General features: G+C 39.7%; 1 protein-coding gene across 1 annotated transcript in view; it reads right to left on the bottom strand.

Moving 5' to 3' along the window:
• Flo2 (flotillin-2) overlaps positions 1–20,269 on the bottom strand; it is a 224,906-nt gene extending 204,637 nt beyond the window's left edge. The window contains exon 1 of the mRNA XM_019046940.2: positions 20,018–20,269. Within this exon, the coding sequence (XP_018902485.2) occupies positions 20,018–20,066 (49 nt within the window). The 5' untranslated portion in view covers positions 20,067–20,269. The remainder of the gene's footprint in view (positions 1–20,017) is intronic.
• Between the last annotated feature and the right edge of the window lie 3,999 nt (positions 20,270–24,268).

Here is a 24,268-nt window from a genome sequence, read left to right as displayed (position 1 = left end):
GCGTGAAACGATCAGCCGATCGGTCGTTTTTCTGTGCTTAGGAGCCTCCAGGTACACAAAGTGTATATATTCCACACAAAAAGCCGTTTAAAAGTCACAAGTGACTGATCCCGAGTCGCGTGAAACGATCAGCCGATCGGTCGTTTTTGTGTGCTTAGGAGCCTCCAGTTACACAAAGGGCACATATTCCACACAATAAGCCGTTTAAAACTCACAAGTGACTGATCCCAAGTCGCACGAAACGATCAGCCGATCGGTCGTTTTTGTGTGCTTAGGAGCCTCCAGATACACAAAGTGCACATATTCCACAAAAAAGCCCATTAAATCTCACAAGTGACTGATCCCGGGTCGCGTGAAACGATCAGCCGATCGATCGTGATTGTGTGCTTAGGAGCCTCCAGAAACACAAATTGCACATCTTCGTCACAAAAAGGCGTTTAAAAGTTACAAGAATTGAGGGATCCCGAGTCACATGAAACGATTGGCCGATCCGTCGTTTTTGTGCGCGTAGGAGCCTCCATAATCACTTAAAGCTCATCTTCTGCACAAGCTTTCGTTTTAAATTCACAAATGAGTGATACCGAGTCGCATGAAATGATCGGCCGATTTTTGTGCCCTTAGGAGCCTCCAGAATTATTTATAATAATTATATTTTGCAGAGAAATATTTAAACATTTTCCTGAAAATTAGTGATTTGCAAGAAGAAATTCGGCATTGCCTGAAGGCTCATACTGCGTTTTTCCTTAGCACGGCATCATTCATCTTCATTAAAATGCTCTGCGAACCGAGGGTTACAGTGAAAATTGGATCGTGCGGTTAAAAAGTACATCGTCTAATTTTGTAAGAAAACTGCCTTTTTGTCCGGTATATTACCTTTTTGATTATAGTGGCATAAAAAAAACCTCTGCCTGTAAAAGCCGTACTTTTTAGCTGGTTCTACATACTTTTCGTTCCGGGCTCAAAAGCCGAAAGTTCCGGGTGTAACATACATTGCTCCGGCCACTGAACGCGGAGCAGTCGAAGGTATGGGTCAGGCATTCGGAACGAGTGGTATGTCTACATCGTCCATGACTTATTTTTGTAGGGGTGAATGGGTGATTCAAATCAGTGCCCTGATAAATACCAAGCAACAGGCATATTGAACATTTGCATCCTTAGTATTATCAAAAACTAGATGTATGAAAAAAATTGTAGCTCTTACTTGTTAAAAACGACGAACGAGTTCTGAGAGGTTTGCATGTAGACATACCTGAAACAAACGGAAAAAATGTGTTATTTTTGGGACATGAACTAAAAATATCACGAGTAATGGGGGAAAAACCCCTCCCGTCAAAGAAAACAGCCGTGAGAGATATTGTTCCCGAGACTCGTATGCTTATAGTCTGGAGATTTTTACTCCTCTATGCAAAATAATACCCAAAAGTTCTTTTTTTGCTACGAAGACGTGGAACTGAGGCTGGAATCCTGACAACTACATTTACGCAGCTTGTCGATGAGTTCAAAATATTCAGTCTGTGTCCAGGGGCCGTTCATAAAATACGTAACGCTCTATGTCTTTAAGGGTAGGGATCGACATCGCAAGAGCGTTACGGGGGGGGGGGGGTAAGGGGTAGGAAAATCCGCAAGTGGGTCAGTTGCGCTGGTCTCAAAATCGTTTTTTGATGCTTGTCTCTTGTAGGCTTGCTAAAAATAATAGGATCCGTCCTAATGGCAACTTTCTACATTTAATATTGACAGAGATGTCGCGCTTTGGAAAATTCGATTTCTAAACTTCATCCACCGCAGTAGAGACACGCTTCGTTGTTTCCGCCATGCTTTCCGAGTTTCAGGTTGAGTAACCAGAGCAAATGTGTGTTTCTCTGACAAAAGCAAGCAAGGTGAAAAAAACCAAGGGTGTCACTACCGCGGTGGATGACGTCATAAACCGAATTTTTAAAAGCTGGATATCTCGGTTAGTGTTGAACGTTTAGAGAGTTGCTGTTTAGACAGATCTTGTCATTTTGAGCTGATGTACAAGAATCCAGCATCAAAATATGATTTTGTAACCAGCGCAACTGACCCATTCTGCCGTGCTAAGCAAGAACGCCGTAAATCCATCAAGATTTTCCCTCGTTTTTTGGAACTTAACATTTTATAAAATAAAAACTGTTTCATTCATGCACCTCAAATTTTCAGGTGAAGTTCTTGATAGTATTTGCGAAAGAATTCTATAAAAACATTGTCCCAAGGTAGGCAAGTTTTTTCTGCTATGATAAATAATTTCTAAACAATGTCCACTAGCGTTTACGGCGTTTTTGCGTTCCAGGCAGCATTAGCGTTGCGCATTTCATGAACGGCCAAATCGTAACCACGCAGGTTAATGGAGATGTTGCATGTGTGAGGGATTTGCGATTTGACCATTGATTCCTATGTAAAAGTTCGCGAAAAACACGCTGGTGCCACTGAATTTTTCTGAAATCATCTCCCAAGCTCAAAAAAAGCTCCCAAATTGAGGCCAACATGGAGGGGATATCCCACCCTACCCTGAGAGTCCACGTCTACATCAAAACAAACTCTCCATGCAAAGATAGGGAGCAAATACATTAGCAGTGATGCCGTGTTTTCAGTTTTGGAGTCCCCAAATAAAGTGGCAGCCCTGTCAATGTACTTGCTCCCTATCTTTGCATGGAGAGTTTGTCTTGGTGTGGAGGTGGACTCTCAGAGTAGGGTGGGATATCCCCTCCATTTTGGCTTCAACTTGAGAGCTATTTTTGAGCTTGGGAGTTGATTTCAGAGAAATTCAGTGGCACCATCGTGTTTCTCGCCAACTTTTACATAAGAATCAACGGTCAAATCGCAAATCCCTCACACATGCAACATCTCCATTTCCAGAGAAAAACCGACTCCCATTGGAGTTACGGAACGAGAAACACCTTGAACCTGGGCTTGATTCCCATCCTCGCATGCTCTAATTGAAAAGCCCGCAGATGACGGTTGCATTGTCTCGCGGCTGCGGACGGAATCAATAGAGCTTCCTGAGGTTTCGAGGTGGCGGGGTGTCGAAATCGGTGGGGCCTCATGCCGCGCGGATATCATTAATTTCTCCGGACAGCCCGAGCGACTTCGGATCGCTTCATTCCGCCGCCGAGCGACGGGCGACAGGCCGCTCCGCATCTCGTCCGATTTCGGAAGTCGGAGTCCGGATGCGGAGAGGGGAGAGTCCGTCTGGTGCCCGCGCTTCCAACGGGGCCCGGAAGTAAGGGCCCCCGAAGAATTTTGCGGTTAAGTGGTTTGGACTTGAGCGAGCGAGCCGCGAGAGGCAGTGCTGAATGTGCGCGCGCGCACTGATTACGAGAGGAAAAAAAACACTAATGAGGTGTCTACTAAAACAGGCTAGCCAAAAACCAGTACTGTTAAAGTGATTTTTCAGTACATTCCTGAGAAATTGAGCAGTGAGTACCTCCTCAACAGAAAAATATAGTACTCCTCCAGTACCTCCATTTGACGAAATTTGGAAAATTTGAAAATTTCAAATTCTCGTTCGTATTGCGACAAAAATGAGTAGACACAAAATTTCATGGGTGGCTTGAAGATTAACTGACTGCACAATCGCGATCTGGCAGGCAAATACTACTCTATTAATCAACGCGCAGAGGATTGCATACTTTCCAGGCTTTATTAAGAAACACTCGTGATATGTAAGAATAAATTCCAGACTTTCTTGAAGAATTTCTGCACTTTTCCAGTACTTCCGGATCGCCCTTATAAAATCAGTATTATTTCTTAACTTTCTGAAAATGCCGGACAAGTAGCCACCCTGACTAAGATCTGGTTGATGTAGGGAATAAGCTGAAAAAAGGATCGGTCATATTGTGTACCATGCTGCCGAGCTGCCGAGCTAAGGAAAAACGTCGTAAGAACATCTGGTTGTTGCAAAACTTGCCTCTAGGAAACATTCATTTTTGAGGTAATTTCTGAATATTCTCTTTTGAAATTTTCAGATATTGTGGGTTAAATCAAGGTTGCCACAGAATTTAGAAAATGAAATTCCCTGACATTTCCCTGACACATTTTTGGTGAAATTCCCTGACAGTTGAAGATGTGACGGGTGGTTAAGAAGACATACTTGAAAATAGTTTTCAGGCAAAATTCTTTTTTCGAAACCTCAAACCCATTCTTGAAAGAAAATGAAGGTGGTTTAACAAATTTTCCTCATTTTCCCTGACATATTCCGGTTTTCCCTGACTGTGGCAACCCTGTTAAGTTGCGGGTGAAATGTTTTTAAAAAATTAGGAGAAAAATGAATGCAAAATCGTAGCTTCAAGTAAGAACTCCATACACCATGGAATATACGCTCACGACGAGAGGTCAATGTGAAGGTTTACGACACTTATAGCAAACGCTTACGCCAGCCGGTCGGGCCATACATAGTCTTTTACTTCGAGTAGGAGTCGGCATATGCACTTCTTGATGTGAAGAAAGCCGGAGCACACCTCTGCGTGTCTATGGCCGCCCCGTCCTGCTAGCCCAAATTTCCTCTTCACCGGCATCCAACGTTTGAAGACGTGAAGCATCTCACGTTGCTGTTGCCGTTGCCTCAGTCGGGATGACCTCTTGCCAATCTAAGCGATCCGACCATCTCGTATAGGCCAAACGGTCATCCGGCTCTGACCCGCAGAGCTAGCACTAGAAACTTTCCAGTGCTGCCATTTCCCGAAATTAATTCCAAGTCTCGAAACTTTTCAAGTGATTTGAACGTTTTTCGAAATCTTTGAAACTCCCGGTATTTTTAGCTACACTGGAAAAAAAACACATTGGATCTTCAGTCCATACTCTTAAAAAAACATCGACAAGAAAAAATACTCTTGATTCAATCAGATTTAAGATTAACTCAAGAACCAAGCCTCTTAATTTGAGCAGATTTCCTTTTGATTTAAGCTTAAATCTGTTTGAGACATGAGTCATTTTTCATGTCAATGTTTTTAAGAGTCTGGACTCCAGATCCAATGTGTTTTTTTTTCCCAGTATAGTCTCGAAACTTTTCGAACTTTTCTCGAATTTTCGGGCTTTCTCGTCAGTCTGACCGATTATTCGATAAAATTTGATGATATTTTTATATCAAATTTAACAACCTTCAAAGCTTGATCCGGGCGTGTTTCGGAATTTTCTCCTGGAACTTTTGAAAAAGTTGGGGGGTCTTCTCCGAACTAGAGGAAATGGGATTAATTCCGGAAAATTAAAGCATATCTTGTAAATTAATTAATGATAAAACGATGACACAATACAGAATTTCTTAAGTAAAAAAAGTATAATTCAACTCTTTCCCTTGAGTTTTAGTTTTATGAGGTTTTTCTTTTTGCCTAATCATATATTCTTGTCGCTGAGATATTTGACGTTTTTTTTGGAATGGGCGTACAATGAACTGTAATCTACGCCTTGAAAGTGTAAATTTTTAGCATTGAGTGTCCAAAATGAATAATATAAGATGTAAGAAAAGTGGAGGAGAAAGAAAAGGAATAAAGGAGGAATAAGAAAAAAAGGAAGGAGAAGAATTTCTCATTCTTCTTAATCTTCCTCTTCCTATCTTCCTACCGTTTATCCTCTTATTCTACGTCTTATTTTCCTTTTCTCTTCCATTCATCTTGCTCTAATCGTTTCTCCTCTGACGTGCACTAGATAAAAACACATTGGATCTAGAGTCCAGACTCTTGAAAACATTGACAAGAAAAAATACTCTTGATTCGATCAGATTTAAGCTTGAATAAAAAAAAATCCGCTCAAATTAAGAGGCTTGGTTCTGATTTAAGCAAAAATCCGATTGAATCAAGAGTATTTTTTCTTGTCGATGCTTTTAAGAGGCTGTGCACTAGATCCAATGTGTTTTTTTTCCAGTGTGAGGGTGGATCTCAGCTTCGAAGTGAGCCCCGTTTTACTTATAAATCTGTGCTCTATAGGTCTCATACGAAAATCGAGATACGCCCTTTGGTCTCCGAATGGTTCCTCCTGAATCATGCCTTGGGCCTCATGTCTAAAAGACCCAAGTGTGTCAGACTAGGGTTAATTTGCAATTTCAATCAAATCGAATCGGTCAAATTGAGAATGCGACGAAATTCATGCAAATCCGGATTGGGGCACGACTCCTTCCGCGCGAAGAAAGATATCCCGCGGCATCGTTGACCCAGTGAAATTGGCCGGGAGGAGGTCAGTGGGGAGGGCGGAGTGGTCGGCACGTACGAATGACATTGACGAAACACTCTCCGGCCTCCGGCTGGCGCTGGATGTGCGAGAGTGATGCGATGTAGTAACAGAATTACTGCACCAAGCATAGAGCCCGGGTGAACGGTGTGCGAGTTCACAACGATGTCTGCACCTTGAGAAACAGAGACCGCAGTCTGGTCGACTTCAATGAGTTCTATGTCTATCGACTCATCCTAATAGCTGAAGCACTAAACTGTTAGAACTGGGACGTTTACACGAAACCAAATGGATCGCGTTTAGCAGAAAGAAATACTGAGAAAAACGATTCGGTCATGCGAATCGAACGTTCGGTGTTCCATATCATCCCAAATATTCGATTTGTGAAACTGAACTTTCCGTTCGTGTAACCGAACGTCCGGCATATATGACCAAACTTAGATCGTCAGTTCACTTTACCGCATAAGTTCGGTTACATGAACCTTAGGTTCGGTTTGTCAAACCGGATATTCGGTTTGACGTACCGAATTAGTTGGCATGATATGGAACACCGAATTTTGGTACGACCGGACCGGTTTTTTTCGGTGAACTTAGTAACATCAGCTTTTGTCAAGTTTAACCTGCTAACAATTTACATTTTCACGAGAGAACTTATGTGCGAACGCCTTTGAAAATTGTGAGGAATTTGCTTCGCACTAAGCAGAAAATTCACTGAAATGTGCACAAATATCCGCACCATGTCAAAAATAAAATTGCCTAATTAAATTTGGCAACAGCTGATTTGGCTTGGTTCCTTCCTGGTACCGCGGTCCAAATACGGTAGTTAAAAACGGAGTTTTTTTCAGAAAAACAATTTGGTTTACATTGAACATCAAGTTTTTTAGCTTGGCTGACCGAAGTTTGCGGTCATAAAAACCGGGATTTGGTTTAGCTTAGCCAAAATTTGGTATCTTTGATCGAAAATTTCGATTACCTGCGCCAAAAAGTTAGCCTTTGACTCTCTTTGAGAATTCACCCTAGTCTGTGAGGGATACACTCATGACATGTTAAGTTTCGATTCTACTTCGTGCGCTTTTTTAAAATAAAAATCATAGAAAAGTGGGCAACGTTGGATGAAGTAAGGTTGATAAATTTAAATCCGTCCATTTGAGAATATTATGCAGATTTCACTGTAAATTCAACTAGAAGTATCACGTAAGGACCAAAGGCTTCGTCCGAGAATAATGTACACAATCATTCTTTAAGGATGTATTATAAAGTGAATGGAATCACATCAACTTGGAGACTTCAACGAAAGGGTAGAAAAGTAGGGTAATCAAAAACCACGAAGCGGTGATTGATTAAGGTGACATTATGAGTCTGCATCACGCAGGGACGCTTGAAGATGATGCCTCAGTGAGAAATATTAATTCCTAATAGAATATTATCTTATCTATAAGTGTACGATTATGCGGCGCAGAATGTGAATTTCGCAAGGCTGACAATGAACTATTGTAGTTCTTTATTAAAATGCAGTCTACTTTTACTTCTTTTTTCTTCTTCTCTTTTTTAACGAGTTTATACGGATTCGTCTTCAATAAGTTACTACATTATAAGTATTACAAATTTTAATACAAATATGAGTATTTCCTCATCCCAAGCGGACAGAGAAAACACAAAGAAATCAATGTCTTATAAAATCTAAATTTGTGTATTTTACTCGTTTTCAACCATGAGTTGACACACCGAAACTACCATTTGGCATACATTGGTAGGGTTAGTGGGCTTGTTGAATTATTTTTGTTTTATCTTTGAAATATCTCTAATCAAAATCTCTATCTTTTGTTTCAGGTGAGTTTTCGCATCTTCTCCTTCTTTATTGAACATCTCGCACCCGAAGAACGTATGTGCCGGTGTGTCAACCGACCCACAGAACGGACAGTCTGCAGATTCTCTCAGGTTAAATATCCTTAAATATTGGCCAGAAGCACCGTGCTCAGTGAAAAATTGGATCCTGGAAGAAGTGGACGTATTTATGCTAAAAGGAGATATGTGCAAGTGGAAAGATGGGGTGTGCTCGTTAGTTGGGTCATAAGAAACAATGTAAAAGTGGATATAGCTCCTTTTGAGAAAATTGAGAAGCGGGATTTTCTATTAAATCAAAAGGAGCTAAACGGCAAAATATGCTAACTCATGAGCCGCGGGCATGGGAAGAGAGCCTTGTGCACAGGGCTCACGAGTTACAGCGCCCCGACGACCATCTCCCCGTCGTTAGAGTGCGCACTCATTGCCGCTGACGTCACTGGCGCACAATTATTCCCCATTCATTCTTATGGCCCGACCACTAACGAGCACACCCCATCTTTCCACTTGCACATATCTCCTTTTCGCATAAATACGTCCATATGTGCAAGTGGAAAGATGGGGTGTGCTCGTTAGTTGGGTCATAAGAAACAATGTAAAAGTGGATATAGCTCCTTTTGAGAAAATTGAGAAGCGGGATTTTCTATTAAATCAAAAGGAGCTAAACGGCAAAATATGCTAACTCATGAGCCGCGGGCATGGGAAGAGAGCCTTGTGCACAGGGCTCACGAGTTACAGCGCCCCGACGACCATCTCCCCGTCGTTAGAGTGCGCACTCATTGCCGCTGACGTCACTGGCGCACAATATTCCCCATTCATTCTTATGGCCCGACCACTAACGAGCACACCCCATCTTTCCACTTCCACATATCTCCTTTTCGCATAAATACGTCCAAGTTATATGTTACCATGTTTTTTTTAGTCTAATTTTACTTGACTTGAGCCCTTTACTTGGCGCGACAATTTGTCTTGCAAAAAGAGAAACCGTCAAGGGAATGGTACTCTTCGAATGATTTCAATTTTCATCAGAGGCCAGACTGTTTCAGGCGTGATCGCTATAGACTATTTCTGACGTGACGTCATTACAGGTCGTTATGGCGCGGCTTCAACATAGACCGTTTCAGATTTTAATACAGGGACTTTCTACTAATATGAGGAGTAATTAGTGGACAGAGAGAGAAACTGAACGAAGATGTTTCAAATTCACGTGAATATGTGCCTTGCGCTCGTCGCAGAGTCGTATTTTCAAGACTGCGATCAAATGCGAACAAAAATCAATTCCGTTTTTTTGAAAAAACGGATTGAACCCTGATGCAAACTTGTGCATCAATAATCAATGGTAAATTCAATTTAAGAGAATGCATAATACCCGGCGCCGTGGTGGATTTATTAAATTATTACATTCTCGCAAGGTGACACTTTCGGTTATTTTAAAACAAATAAAACTTGGCGATTAAACAGATCTAATTGTTGATATTTTAAAGCTCAAGCATGAAAACATAAATCTGGAGCAAATACTTAATTGACCAACTGGGTGCTTTGAAGTGGTGTACGAGTTAAAAAGTATACCGTTGGCTTGTGAGTTGCTCTCCGTTCATTAAGACGTGATGTTATGAACGCATGGACGTGACATTTGGCATGTAGGAAACGTTTGCAACATATTGAATTTAACATTTCAAATGATCGACACCATTCAGAGTGTTGAAGGATTATCAGCGCGGCAAAGGCGACATTGATGCCGATTTTCGCAGCTAACCTCTTCATTCCCAAAAAATTTGGCTTCCTACAACTGAACGCTACTATTCTACCATGCTAAGGAAGAGCGCCGTGTGGACATTCGAGCATTGTCAAATTTCCTTCGGTTACATGTTTATTTTTGAAGAAAATTATGAATATTTTTCCTTAACTCTTTGTTGCATGGTCTAATCGTTGATTTTGGACAAAAAATCTACATTTTACAGTATTTTCTCGACAATAGAGTCAGTTGGAATCGATCTTTGTAGTTTCTTATAAAGTTAGGAAATCAGACTTATAATGCTCCCAAAAATCATTTCTTGCTTTGATTCAATTCAGTACTCCAGCACAGAAATAAAGCTGAAAACCATTTGTTGCTTTCATGCAACGCTATGCAATAAAGGGTTAAGTATTCAGGACCTTCATTTGAAATTGCGTACGAAATTACCCTAAGAAATCGGGAGGAAAATATCCATATAGGTAAGTTTACCGGTAAATGTGTGATTCATCAAATGAAATTTGGCAACGCCTGAAGTTTCATACGGCGTTTTTCCTTAGCACGGCAGTATTCCGGCCGATAATGCGCAAGGAAGCGACTTTTTTGGCTTATTTCAAAAACGTTACATGTTTTGTAGGTTTAACTGTGCGCATACAAGGTTCATCACACACTGGATAAAAAGCACGTTGGATCTAGAGTCCAGACTCTTAAAAACACGGACAAGAAAAAATACTCTCGATTCAATCAGATTTAAGCTTAAATCAAGAACCAAGCCTCTTAATTTGAGCGGATTTCCTTTTGATTTAAGCTTAAATCTGATTGAATCAAGAGTATTTTTTATTGCCAATGTTTTCAAGAGTCTGGACTCTAGATTCAATGTGTTTTTTTTCCAGTGTAGCTTTTCATACTAAATGCAAGGACTTTTTCAGGAGTGACAAAATAGGTGCTCTTGTGAAAGAGCCTAAAAGCTCGATCCCTTTCGATGCGATATACACGGAATTTCAGTCATAACTGGCAACGTCGATAAGCGAACTCCCCGAACTGCACCGGTCGAGCGCGGCACGGAAGGAACGCGGCGATGCGTCGCGACGCCGCCGCGCCGGTCGTCGGTCTGACCCGCGTCGAGGTTACATAACCTAACCGGCCGACTACTGTAGTGTTACAAGTCCGTTCACCAAAGCTCAAAATCGAAACGCGGCGTCCGACGGGTGCCCCCGGCGCCCAGGGTCTAAGCCCCCCCCCCCCCCCCCCCCCCCGGTAGGCGATAATCACCTGTTCCACCGACCTACTGACTTTAGGTGACCGCTTTTAATTTGCACCCGCCCCGATGCGACGTCGATGTTGTCGGCCCGATCGAACTCAGGAGCCTTGTCGGTGAAACATCCATGTTACATGTTACACTACTGTGACATTGTTACACTTATTGGTTGTGAAAGTGTGCGTCTCAATGTATCAACCATGCACTGTTATCTATCCTGAAGTGTAGAAGTTCACTGGTAAAAAAAAACCTCTTGGACCAATGCCGCGGTGCATTAACTTAAGAGTGCAGTTTCTTGTCGCCGGATTTAAGAGTCTTGAACTCTTGTTTCAAGCGGATTTTGCATTGATTCAAGCGGATTTTGCATTGATTCAAGCGGATTTTGCGTTGAAACAAGAGTCCAGACCCTTAAATCCGGCGACAAGAAACTGCACTCTTCAACCAAAAGGTTTTTTTAACCAATGTTACCGTTGGAAGACTAGAGAACCTATATGGAGAAAGTACGGACATGTCGGTTATTTTGGAGGTTAGGTCGTGGAGCTATTAGAGCCCAAAAGAACAGCAAACCTATAGACTCTTGACTCGAGTCATAATTTGAAAATCATCCAGAGTGATTGATTATTACAATTTTTCAGGACCCATCGTTTGTGATTACCCACTTACACCCAAATTACCCGGTGATTAACTCTTCACGACATTTATCAATCATTATTCGGCAAATTTTAGTTGATTTTCTGCCCAATAAGCTAAAGTTTATTTATCCAGGACAGATTCAGAACCTACGGAGAGGAGCCACAAAGCAGATTAAAATGAATTTAGTAACAGATTTGACTTCATTTGAGTAGACTTTGGTATTTTGGTACGCGGAAAGTTTGCATTGGTGAACACAGAAAATTCTGAATTATTTCTTCTTAATTTGAATTTGGAACATTTTTCCATCTTCACTACGTACCACACGAAATTTTGATGATTAAACATGATCGTGACACACCACTTATGATCCAATGTACTTTGTGGTCCATTGACATAAATTATTCAACAAAATGAATCACAGTGGAAGGAGAAAACCACAAATTGTGTAAATAGACAACAATCGTATCTGATCTCTTGATTTCTCAATTTGGGATCCGACGGAAAAAAATGATTTGAATATTAAACGGAAAAAATGCGGGCGAACAGGCCAGTGAGCTCATAAAGAGCAACTGGGAGCTTATGTGAGAGCTGGTGGTGTAACCAATATTTTGAACCCTAATCTTAATATTTAATTTGAAAAATAGAATGAAATTGTGAATCAACCACTGTACTAATTGCGAGGGGCGTTGGTTCATTTGAAAGGTGTTGTTCTCAATGCTTCGGGAAAACTATAAATTATTTTCTGGGGTTCGTCCCCGATTTTTAAATCCCTAAAAACTCATAAATTGGATGAGGGGAAGTGGGGGTTTTTTGTTTTTTGTTTTTCGGAAAAGTTTTGTTGCTACGCATCTTACTTTACTGTTTGCTGTCTTTTTATCAGCTGTTTTCATTCAACAATCATCATTAAGTGAGGTTACTTCCAACACTCAACTGCCATCAACTTACATTTTTCTTTTCCCGCGTTTTTTTTTTTTTTTTTTTACGGTTTTTCATGATTGGTTCCATCTTTTTCCTATTGCCAATTTTTCCTCATTAAGGCAATAACCTCCAAGTTTTTTTTTTCTCATTTTCGATCAGAACTTTTCACGCTGTTTCTTTTCAATGTGTATAAATATGTTTATTATTAATTTCCATTTTCATTTCATCCTTTTTCTTCTGATTTATTTTTTTTAATTTAAAAATTGAACTTTTCAGTTATGATTTTGTTAAAATAATAATAATTTTTACTAATTTTAATTATATGAATTTGGGCGGTGGATTAGTTAATGGTGTAAGATTTTGTAAAATATTGAAATATTGAAAATATTGAAAATAAAATATTGATAAATAAAAATATTGAAAAATATTGAAAATATTGAAATATTTTTTAAAATATTTGAAAAATAATTTTGTATGAAGATTAAAACAAAATTTTAGTTTAAAGTTTACTAAATAAAATTACAATTTTTGAAAACATTTGTTATATTTATTCTCTCAAAGAAATAATTAGACCCGATTCAAAGACAAAACAGAAAATTAAATGAAAATAAATAAAAAAAAAAAAACATGTGAAAGTGAAAAGTGTACAGGAAAAATAAGGGGCTGCGAAGCAGCCCCATGAGCCCCTAGTTACTAATTAATCTCGCACTGAAGCAAGTAAAAAGTAAAGAGACGTTGAAGTACTACGGTGTGGAATGCCGTATGCGATGACATACTTTTCCCTGACTTTTCCTGATTTTATAGTATCACTTTTTTTTAACGTATAATTCAACGATAATTTAAAGAGGGAAATGGAGGAAAATTGGAACGCCACACAGCTACAGACAAAACCGCATTTTCGGGAAATGGAGATTCATATTTTGCTTGAATAGTCTACACCTTCGAAGGGAAATAAGAAAAATCCAAAGTAATTTTCTTGGATAGTCTCGAATATTTCCGCTGCAATTTGAGAAAAAAGAATGATGGGTAAAGTATCCGCTTCACATTATCTCCATTACAATAACAAGAGATGATGAATAAAATAAAAATAGTTCAATTTTACGCCAAAGTCTCTCCGAATAATTTAATCTTATTTGCAGTCTATGATTTCAAACGAGGAGAAAAGCGAACTTCTTTTGAGTTGCAATATCAAGTGGACAATCTTCCAGTTTTAAGTTACAGGCAATTCCTCTCTTTTCTGACAAGATTACATAAATGACGAGATATCACTGGTAGGTGCTGCAAGTAAGGAAATGTCATGATCATAATTTCTCATTTCTTCCGTCAAAACAGCCTCTGATAAGTTTACGATATTCAAGCTGATTAAAAGCATAATGCAGTTTCCTCAGTCATTAGCAGTTAATGGAGCAGAAACTTGAGAATTTCCTACAAGATTGGTTTTTGGGTTTACTCGTGGCAGGATGCGGAGAAACTTTCATTTTTGTAAACGAACGACATACGCACGCAAAACTAGAGTGGACAGGCGAATGACACGCAAAAAATTGATTGGATTTTGCAACAGCGGTCGAATCGCATAATGCGTGGACGAAGCATGGACTTGGCGATCACGAATACATGAGGAAAGTTTCATGTCATACTGCAAACGAAAGAGGAAATCAAACATGTGCATGGAAGGAATTACAAGCTTTGAGTCATAATTGAATCAGGATGTTTAAATATCGCTATAATCACTAGATCCGTGGAACTCTCGTATTCCACAGGAATTTGCGATTTAAGTATACTGTGCCATGAGCGAAATTTTGCGAGAACTACAATGGCGTCACTGATTTTCTTTGAGACGAACTCTCAAACTAAAAATAAGCTATATTAAAGGTTGCGGCTGTATGATGGAATGGAGCGCCTTCGATATGGAAAATCTACAACTCTGCTTGCATTAGGTCAAAATCTCCAAGCAGAGATAAGGAGCTAATATATTATCAGGGCTGAGCTCGATGAATCACTAGACAAGGTGCGAATTTAAGAATTTTGATAAAATTTTCCACATAAAATTTCACGTAGAATAAGATTTGCATAGAAAAATTACTGAAAGTAACTACTGGCAAAAATATTGACCTTTTTTGGTGTTCAATACGAACTGAAACTCACATTGTGCAATCAAACTTATAATCTCAATATGACCTCCAACAATTCTACTCGAGCGTTCAAGTCTCTGGGTTAATATGGAAATTTGGTGAATTTACGGGGGATGTTCGGCATGTTACTCATGTCTTGGTCTAGAAAAAAGGATCGCTCCATTTTCTCTATGTCTATAAATTTCATAGCTTTGCTTATAAATTTCATTTATCACCCCGTTGAGCATGCCGAAATTTGTACCTTGTCTAGTGTTCAGTTTTAAGTTCTTCGGGGCCCTTTTTTCGTAGACGATCAAAAATTCTTGTAACAGAATCATTCCTCATTTACAAACGCGGAGAAAATAGGCGGAATATGAATTTCATATCTTAAAATAATCTATGTGCTTCTTGTGTGCCTAGACTACCGATCAGCGGGCCGATTATTATAATTTATAGACAAAACTATAGACAAAGAAGACATAAGGAGTATAGAGCGATCCTATTGATTGAAATCGGTAGTATGGACTAGGGGAGAAAATGATGGACGAACCAGCGGGTTTCTCGTGGGTTGCCATTAGTCAGTCTATTACCTACGTCCTTCGTCCATACCAACCACCCACTTCCACCAATAGGATCCCTCAATATCCTTTTTGTCTTCTTTGTCTATTGCTTTGTCTATCAATTTAAATAATCAGCCCGCAGAACCTCACGAATGAAGGGTCACCTGGAGCTTCTGAGAGCAGTTGCAAGATTTGAAGAAAACGCCATAACGAGAGCACCGCGCGACGACGATGACCGAAATGAACGATCTGAGAACTTGATAATAACCCAATTGCTTTAACTCGCATGACAACATTATTACATAAAAACAAATAATCCGGTTGGGGCTTGGCACCGGGGTCAGGCCTTCCTCCGCCCCACCTGCGGGGAATACACCGCTTCGACACAGCCGTAATCAGCTATTACCAATAAAACTTCACTAATAAAACACTGTATTAGAGCGCTTTGGATAATCGAAATGCAACGTTGCCGCGTATGAGAGAAATTGCATCGGCTGAAGTCGAAACATGTGCCTCTGTTGTGGGCAATAAGTCAAATCAGCATTTTATCAAATGTCTACGCAGATAATCAAATTTTTTATACGGTTCACAAAATTTTGTAAATTTACGACAAAATCTCACGAGTTTGCAATATTTTGGATAAAGTGACGCAATAAATCTACAAACTCTCTTTCATCATCCGTCTTCAGTTGCTCCGCATGTATTTAGATGTTAAATTTTTTGAAAATTCTGTGTTTTATAGCATGCTGAAAATTACAACATATCAGGATCTAAAAACCGTTTAAAATACATTTCTATGATTCACATTTTTACATAAAATTCTTTCTTACATGATCAATGAATTATTTGTCTAAAATTAGCTACAGAATCAGGCGTTCAATTTAAGTAGGAAAAAACTATTTTACCGAGACATTTGACAAAATGCCTGATTTGACTATTTTCCTCTGGGACACCTCCATTTCAAAGTTTCAATACGATAGAAAAAGCTTTGTTTTCTAAATAGCAAAGCTACCAAAACATCCCTTTGACATTTTCTACGCATATGTTTCAAAAAATGGAGAAAATTCATAAAAAAAATTTAATAAAAACTGAAAGTTACGCTTCTCCTCATGTGGCGCCTTGATGCAACTATTCGTGTTCTGCGGATGTGCGTGTTGCATGCTCAAAATTGAAGGCGCTTAAAAAGAGTAGACTGAGTTGGGTGTAGCGCCTTGATGCAACTATTCGTGTTCTACGGATGTGCGTGTTGCATGCTCAAAATTGAATGCGCTTGAAAAGAGTATGCACGGCAGAATACCATAGAGTACATAGATTCGTAGCGTAAGTGGGAGAGCTGGCGCCACTTTTAAGCATTTTCCAAGTCCCGAATTCCGAGACTCCTGCCGGGTCACTTTTTCCATACATGATCGATTGTTTTCGATACATGTGGACCCGACTATCCGCTGTTAACAAAGAAGATAGGAATTACTACGTATTCCACACCGCCATTTTGGATCGAACATGTATCGAAAAAGTGACCGAAGCTCGGCGCACACCGGGTTCGGGACTCGTCGAGCAGAACGTAGCGCCAAATACTCTATGCAGAATACTCGGTCCCAGAAAAGCAGAAAGCTCCGAAAGCACCGAGTCCGCAGCACAGAAACAGCGTACGTGTCAACTCGCCGCAAAAGCGCCTTGAACCATAACTCGCGAGTTTCCTGAACCCGCGCCACAGTTCCCGTAACCTTGGCGCGGCGTAATTTCAGCGGTGAAATGGCTTGTTATGAGTACGAAACCTCGTAATGGAGAGTTTACGAGCGGCGAACTTTCGCAAGTGTGTCGGCCCGGGCACTTATCCCGGGATGATCTCAATTTGTCATGGATTCGCTCTGTCACCCCATCCTCGCTCCCACGCGCAGCACCGACCAACAGGTGTGGAAACCTCGCCGCGTCCCGAAAAACCACCAGTCATCCCGTGTGTTGCGAAAAAATCCGCGCTCGAACTTGATTCGTAATTTTCAGCCACTTTATCATTGTTTGAGCCATTAACTGGACGCTGTTACGTATTGTGACCGTGTTCATACTTATCCTACTTTTTAGAGCTGCCACACTGGAAAAAAACACATTGGATCTAGAGTCCAGACCCTTGAAAACATTGACAAGAAAAAATAATCTTGATTCGATCAGATTTTTGCTGAAATCAAAAGGAAATCCGCTCGAATTAAGAGGCTTGGTTCTTGATTTAAGCAAAAATCCGATTGAATCAAGAGTATTCTTTCTTGTCGATGTTTTTAAGATTCTCGACTCTAGATCCAATGTGGTTTTTTTTTTTTTTTTTTTTTTTTTTTTTTTTTTTTTTTTTTTTTTTTTTTTTCACGCGATACGAAATTAAGGTATTTAATCCGTGTTTCTCCATCAAATTCCAGGTAGAATACACGGCGGACAAAAATGTTCCAAATTCAATTCATAAGTAAGAAAAATAGCGTTTTTTGCATGTACATCAATTCAAAGTTTCTGTTACAAAAAACCGAAATCCACTCGCGTCAAAATTAAATACACTGGAAAAAAGCCATATTGGATCTAGAGTCCACACTCTTGAAAACATTGACAAGAAAAGGGACTCTTGATTCAATCAGATTTAAGCTTAAATCAAAAGGAAATCCGCTCAAATTATGAGGCTTGATTCTTAAATCTGATTGTATCAAGAGTATTTTTTCTTGTCGATGTTTTTAAGAGTCTGGACTCTAGATCCAATGTGTTCCTTTTTCCAGTGAGAACACTAAATTAACTCCTGTGCATTTTACGATGGAATAATTTCTTGTGTATGCTACATTTTTCTTCAAACGGTTCGCAAATTAAAGGAGGAATTAAAATGTTTCTCAAATTAAACACGGAATATTCACCAAATGGATGAGATTTGTTTTAGTGGCTACCTTGATCTACTTTAATTTCGGTTTTTTTTGCGCGCGAAATCTTTAAATTCACCAATCTAATGTAAACTAAACATGTTGACTTTTTATTGTTATTCGTTCATTTTTGGTCGCAGTTTGTCCTATTGTAACTTAACGTGCGCACGTAATTCAATTTAAGCATCCATGGAGATAACAAGTATTTAAGTATCTCAGTTAGGTTGAAATTGAGAGTGACAAAATTTTTATAGGCAAGCCTTCACAACCAACTTCTCTTTTTTTCTCTTTCTTTTTTGGCCAATGGACGGTCACGTAGATATTTTAGCACCACTTCATCATTGCAAAAATACCGGCCGGTTCTCACGAACAACTGCCAAGTCGTTTCACCAAAAAGAGAGAAAGGTCGTGGTGGTTTTTTGCGTCCGTCTATTTCATCATTTCACCATTAGCTTTCAGAGTTCTCCGTTGACGCTCCAATCGGCATTATGTTAAGTCTACCTTAATTTTAGAGGGCCGAAGTCTCGTGTCGTGACTTCAAGGGCTACACTTTTTTTTAGCTTTAAAAAAAAAAAAAGTTGTAACACCCGAAAAAAGCTAGTAGTGGCTACTAGACTACCTGACTACATAATATTCTCCTTAGAAAATTTAGAATTCAGTTTGAGTCTCGTAGCATAACTGAATTACGTGGAAATTTACAAGATAACTGGTTGACAGTACCAGAAATGCAGTTCTGGCTAATGGATTTACCGGAGAGTAGAACACTTATCATTGCTCCAAAATCAATGTATATACTTTGAAATTCTTGTGGCCTAAGCTACCTTTTCTCGTCGACGATCACTTATCGATGGCCAATATCATATGCGTGTCTCCGAATCCCACACCGCAGATCTCCACTTGGAAACTGTAATATAATCGATCCATTTTTAATTTGATTTTAATGTGATTAAATTTAGAACGAGTCGATTAAAACTTTTTGAACTGTTTTTCTCGTGTTTTAACTGTGGCATTTAGGTCTTTTTAAAAACGGCCGGTTCAAATCGGCGAGTATCACGACCTACGAATACTACACTGATCGCGAGTTGGTCATGGCGCCTTGATGCAACTATTCGTGGCCCACGCATGTGCGTGTTGCATGTTCAAAATTGAAGGCACTTTCGCTTTTCTCGACGCTTCAGAAATCCAAGAGAGTTGTTGTAAGTTGTAGTGCCCGAATAACAAAGTACCTACGTAGAAACATTATTGTCATCTCAATCCTTTTACTGCAAAAATAGTGCCGCTCTCTGATTGATCAACGGATTTCAGGCTTTCATATATTTTCTGAAATCCAGCTTTTGAAATTATTTTTGAACAAAATTTGATGGATATTTTCGCCAAGAATTATTCTTTCTTTGTTCGTTTCATTCATTATATCTCCCTCACAAATTTCTTTTGATCGGTTTTGTTTACTCGGTATCGGGTTGGTAAAAAAAAATCGCAAAATTCAATTAAAAACTTCGAACATAGATTGAAATAAAAATTGAAAACTTGATTCATGTATCCTGTAAATTTTTAAGAATTTTATCAGTTTTCACACTGGTTTGGTGCTCAGACTGGGAATTTTTGCTAACGGAATGTAACACAGATACATGAGAATCACAATCATCAACACTCTCTGCGGTAGCAAAAATCAGAATCCTCGTGGCATTTACCAAACTTACGAAAAGTGCTACCGGAAATCTATTACCTTCACCCAAAATGATTACTGCGTCAAACACCAAGTAGACTCCGGCTAAAATTTTTAGTGTTTTACCTCCTCTAGTAGATAGTAGACTTTACCTAACTTCTGGTAAGAATTACCATAATTTCTTCAGTATAATCCGTAAAAACCGTTACTTAATTCCAGCAACTGAGTCGAATCTTACCTGAAATAATGATGGCTCTATTCGGCCCACATGTGATTAGATTCCCCATCTTAAATTATCCTGATTTCTTCCTCGTTTCAACCAAAATCCAACTGTTAATTGAGTTCTCAGACACTTATCTCATTCCGAGCACTCGCCACATTCACTGGCACTGATGTGGCTTTGAAACATCACACACTGTTCTTGATTGACACTTGACAGGGATCAGACGTTTTGGTCCCGTTTCGAAAAAGAAAACCGTGAAGAAGCTGACACCGCGTTAGAATACGAATTTGGGTTTACGTAACGCGATACTTCATACACGCGGCTGCACACGGTCACACGTGCACTAAGGATGTAATTATGATGTGCATGATAATTCGGGATTGCACATTGGGTAACTCGGTGCACGGTAATAGTTGATCAAGATCGAACGGAACTTAAAGATTTAGGGCTTTTCTGACTTGGGAACTTTATTAAAGTACTCGAGCTTTCTTATCGCAAGATGAACTTTCAAGATTGATATATCTACCGTAAAACGTATAATAGTTGAATTTTTTGAAACCTAGATAAAAGAAACAGAAAGTTGAAGTTTCGTTGGAGAAAATCTATCTTAAAGTTAAAAATCGACTAGAGAAAATGTTTTATGTTTTAAAAGCGAAAGTTGATACTGAGATGAAATTTTTCCGCTACTCGGATTTTATTCAAGGTAATGAAATGGGTCGTCAGTTTTAAGTCGTTAAACTGAAATGCAAACGAGTATGTAAAGAAACTAGTGAGAATTTGGTATAGGCTGGGAGCATGAGAACTTTTAAATAGCTTTAGTGTATTTCACTATTTTTTGGAGGAATTTAAGCAATTGACGCGTGTGAAAATCTGGCCGAAACTAACACGAAAAAATTAAGTGATGTTTGCAAGGATGAGAAAACAAAAATTGAAACTTTCATTAATTAGCACTGACTAGAAACAGAAAATAACCTAAAATCACAAGCGAATACGAGCTTTCGCTCAGTTTGTTGACGTGCAGTATCGATCGCCGTGACTCAACGGGGAGAAACACAACATAACCTCACTTTTCACTTCGATGTTTATCAACTTTCAACGCGAATTATGAGGCTAAACGAGAACTTAGCACTGCAAAGTTAAGGTAAACACCAAGTTTGACAGGCGATGGAGTGAAATTGACGATTTACAGGCCGAAATCCTGGCCAAATAAACGAAGAAACTGGGAATTCGGGACGCGGAACAAGGATTCGAAGACGGGCAACCGGCGGATTGTAAATACGAGCCGCGACTGTCTGGAGAGGGGTTGAGGGGCTGCAAAGGGGGAAAGGGAGTCATTGACGAGGGTGTGGCACAGTGCCGCGAAAAGCAAACAAGCGAGGATAAGTGGCATTTCAATAGTCTATTCTTTATCCACTTCTGTTGTGCGAGATGTTTTCAAGAATGGGTTGTGAATATATTTTCATCATTTTCCTCGGGATGAACCTACTCACCGCACAACCTCTCGAATACACATACTGGTGCTTTATGCTGAATTTATAAAGCACGGTGGCTAAAAAAACTCCAATATACTCTCAACTTTTAGGTTAACCCTTTATGGATTCGTACAACCCGTTTTGTTTAGTTTTGTTTTTTCCACGTAAAAATGTCTCATTTAATGTTGACCATTCTTCAATAGTACTCTATTGAAAATAGCGAAGTGGAATTCGTTTCCGGAGTCTATACACATATAGCGCCCAAAAATCCCAAGTAGTATGAATGCGAAGTGTATTTAGGTAAATTTTAATTCGAATTTTACACACAATTTAGTTCTTCGTTGTGGATATTTCTCAGTTTCTCTTCAGTCCGGTGAGAATATGTGTGATTTTTGGAACCATTTCAGTGCCAACTTGTTTTTCATAACTTTATTATTTTTTCTAGGGTAAATTTCACACAAATTTTACTGATAACGAAAAAAGGGTTTCCTAACTCGTATCACACTTTGACACACACTTGAAGTTTTTTCTTTAAAAGTCCGAATTCAATAGTAAATGTAACTAGGGTTTAACAGTTAATGCACTTTGCACAAGAAAAGCAGCATGCTGGTTGATCTTGGCAAAGCAAAGGCAAGCTCTTGGCCAAAGTTGATATTTATTCAAATCCTAAACACCGATGGCTCCATCCCTCTGTGCGACGGAGGGGGATGGGAAGGGATGATTGTCTCACCGGTCCCTTCCCGCCAGTGCAGCTGAGAAGCAACGGGGAAGGGGGCGGGTTTCGCGGCCCGGCGCGGCGCCGCTATACCGTATATACGAAAGCGAAAGTGATCATGTAGGGGCTCCATTGAGCGGTGCACCGGCGGCACCCCACGCACCGCGTATTATAACCCTTATTAATGCGCGTGCGTGCTTCTTCCCGGAAGGAAAATAGCTCCGCTTAACCTCCAGCTACAGGTACTTACGGTCCATACTCGAGATTAAAACAATATGACACTTCCTGTGCTGCCGTGCTAAGGGAAACGTCATATGAACATTCGAGAGTTACCAAGTTTCCTCCGAAGAAACGTTTATTCTTGGGGAAAGCTATGAATATTTTTCTTTGAAATTTTCAGGAACGTTAGGTGAAATTGCGAACACAATTATCAGGAAATTGGAAGAAAAATATTTGCAAGTTTTCCCGAACATTCGTGATTTATCGAAGGAAATTTGGCAACGCCTGAAGGTTCATACGGCTTTTTTCCTTAGCACGGCAGTGTGGGTTGCAATTGAGAAGCGCTGTGCTGTCTTATATTTCCGTGCTAAGGAAAAGCGCCTTATGAGCCATTAAGCGTAACCAAATTTCCTTCAACAAAGCACACATTTTCGGAAAAATTTGTGAATATTTCACTTTCAAATTTTTCAGAGAAATTCGTTCATAATTCGATGCACAAAGTCTAAAAATTTTATGGAGGAATATTTATGACTTGCTTCAAAAATAAAAATTCTTTGAGAGGAAATATGGCAACGTTCGAATGTTCATACGGCGTTTCATTTTAGTGCGGCAGTAGTTCCGTGCTGATGAAAAACTCCGTATGACCATCCGGATTTTGCCCAATTTCCTTTTATAAAATATTTATGATTAAGATGTTTGACATGTCTTGTGACGTTCAAGCTGATTTTCTGTCTGTGCTGATTTTTGCTAATTTCTCCGCTCCCAATAGTTAGATGCTGATTTTGCTGATCCCTCGACAAAATATGGAAGTTTTTTGCTGATTTTTTCTAAATAATATTGCAGAACTGCCGTGAAATGGCGTTATTTTCACGTTTTGGCGACAGCGCACCTGCAGATACTGCAGATACTGTGGATTATAAAGTAAAATAAATTCCCTGAACAATTGAAAGAAAAATATCCACAAGTTTTCTGGAAAATTGGTATTTTATCAGAAGATATTCGGCTCATACGGCGTTCTTCCTTAGCACGGCAGAATCACATCTTCGAAATGCCACTTTCAGGTGAAGGTGTACTTAAAATATTCTTGCGAGCTGTTTCCTCCAAACTTTCCCCCAAAGTTGCACTTAACTTGGAATATAAAAAAAAAGGTTCTGTGATACTTTAAATTAAAAAGCATACAACTCCCATATTCTTAAAAAAATTCGAATTATTAACCAAATGTTTATCTCTTCGAGCATGGTGCCAATGAGCATAGACAAGCGAAGAAGTTCCACAAAGGATTAACCAGTAAAAACTATCGCCCTACACGGCACACCTCATTATTGATTTTTACCCAGAGCTATTACTAAGTTCTCCAACTTCTTTCACATAGACGTCGCGTCGTCCGATAATCGCCCTAAATACTGGTTATTGCGAAATAGGAGCCCGAAGCTTTGTTCTGGTGCGGCTGATCGCGGGGTAAACCGGCTGGCTGCCTCGCTGAGCCGTAGTCAGTGAAAGTGAGCCACCGTTTCAACGTGAATACCACCAACGCAACGAACATCGCACACCGATGACGTCACTGGGTAATCTTCGTTGAGTCTTCCATCCTCGGACCTTGAGAAGTCTAGGTATTTTTTCGATGACTCGTTCTTTTATTGAGTTTTTACAAGGGTCGTCTCGGAAAATTGCATCCAAAGAAAATCAATCAATCGGCTACGAACTGAGATAAGAAAACCTTAAAAATGGGAAAGTATGGATTCGATCGACATAAATCGGTCGAAAAATGAAAACGTGAATCGATCGACAAATTATTGAAAAACCGGTGTCGATTCGATCGACATGAATCGACCGAAACAGGGCCAGATTAAGGGGGTGGCC

This window comes from Bemisia tabaci, chromosome 8 (assembly GCF_918797505.1).
Source record: "Bemisia tabaci chromosome 8, PGI_BMITA_v3".
Taxonomy (NCBI): Eukaryota; Metazoa; Arthropoda; class Insecta; order Hemiptera; family Aleyrodidae; genus Bemisia; species Bemisia tabaci.
The sequence above is the reverse complement of the archived record's forward strand: the minus strand, read 5'-3'. Positions and strand labels throughout refer to the sequence as shown.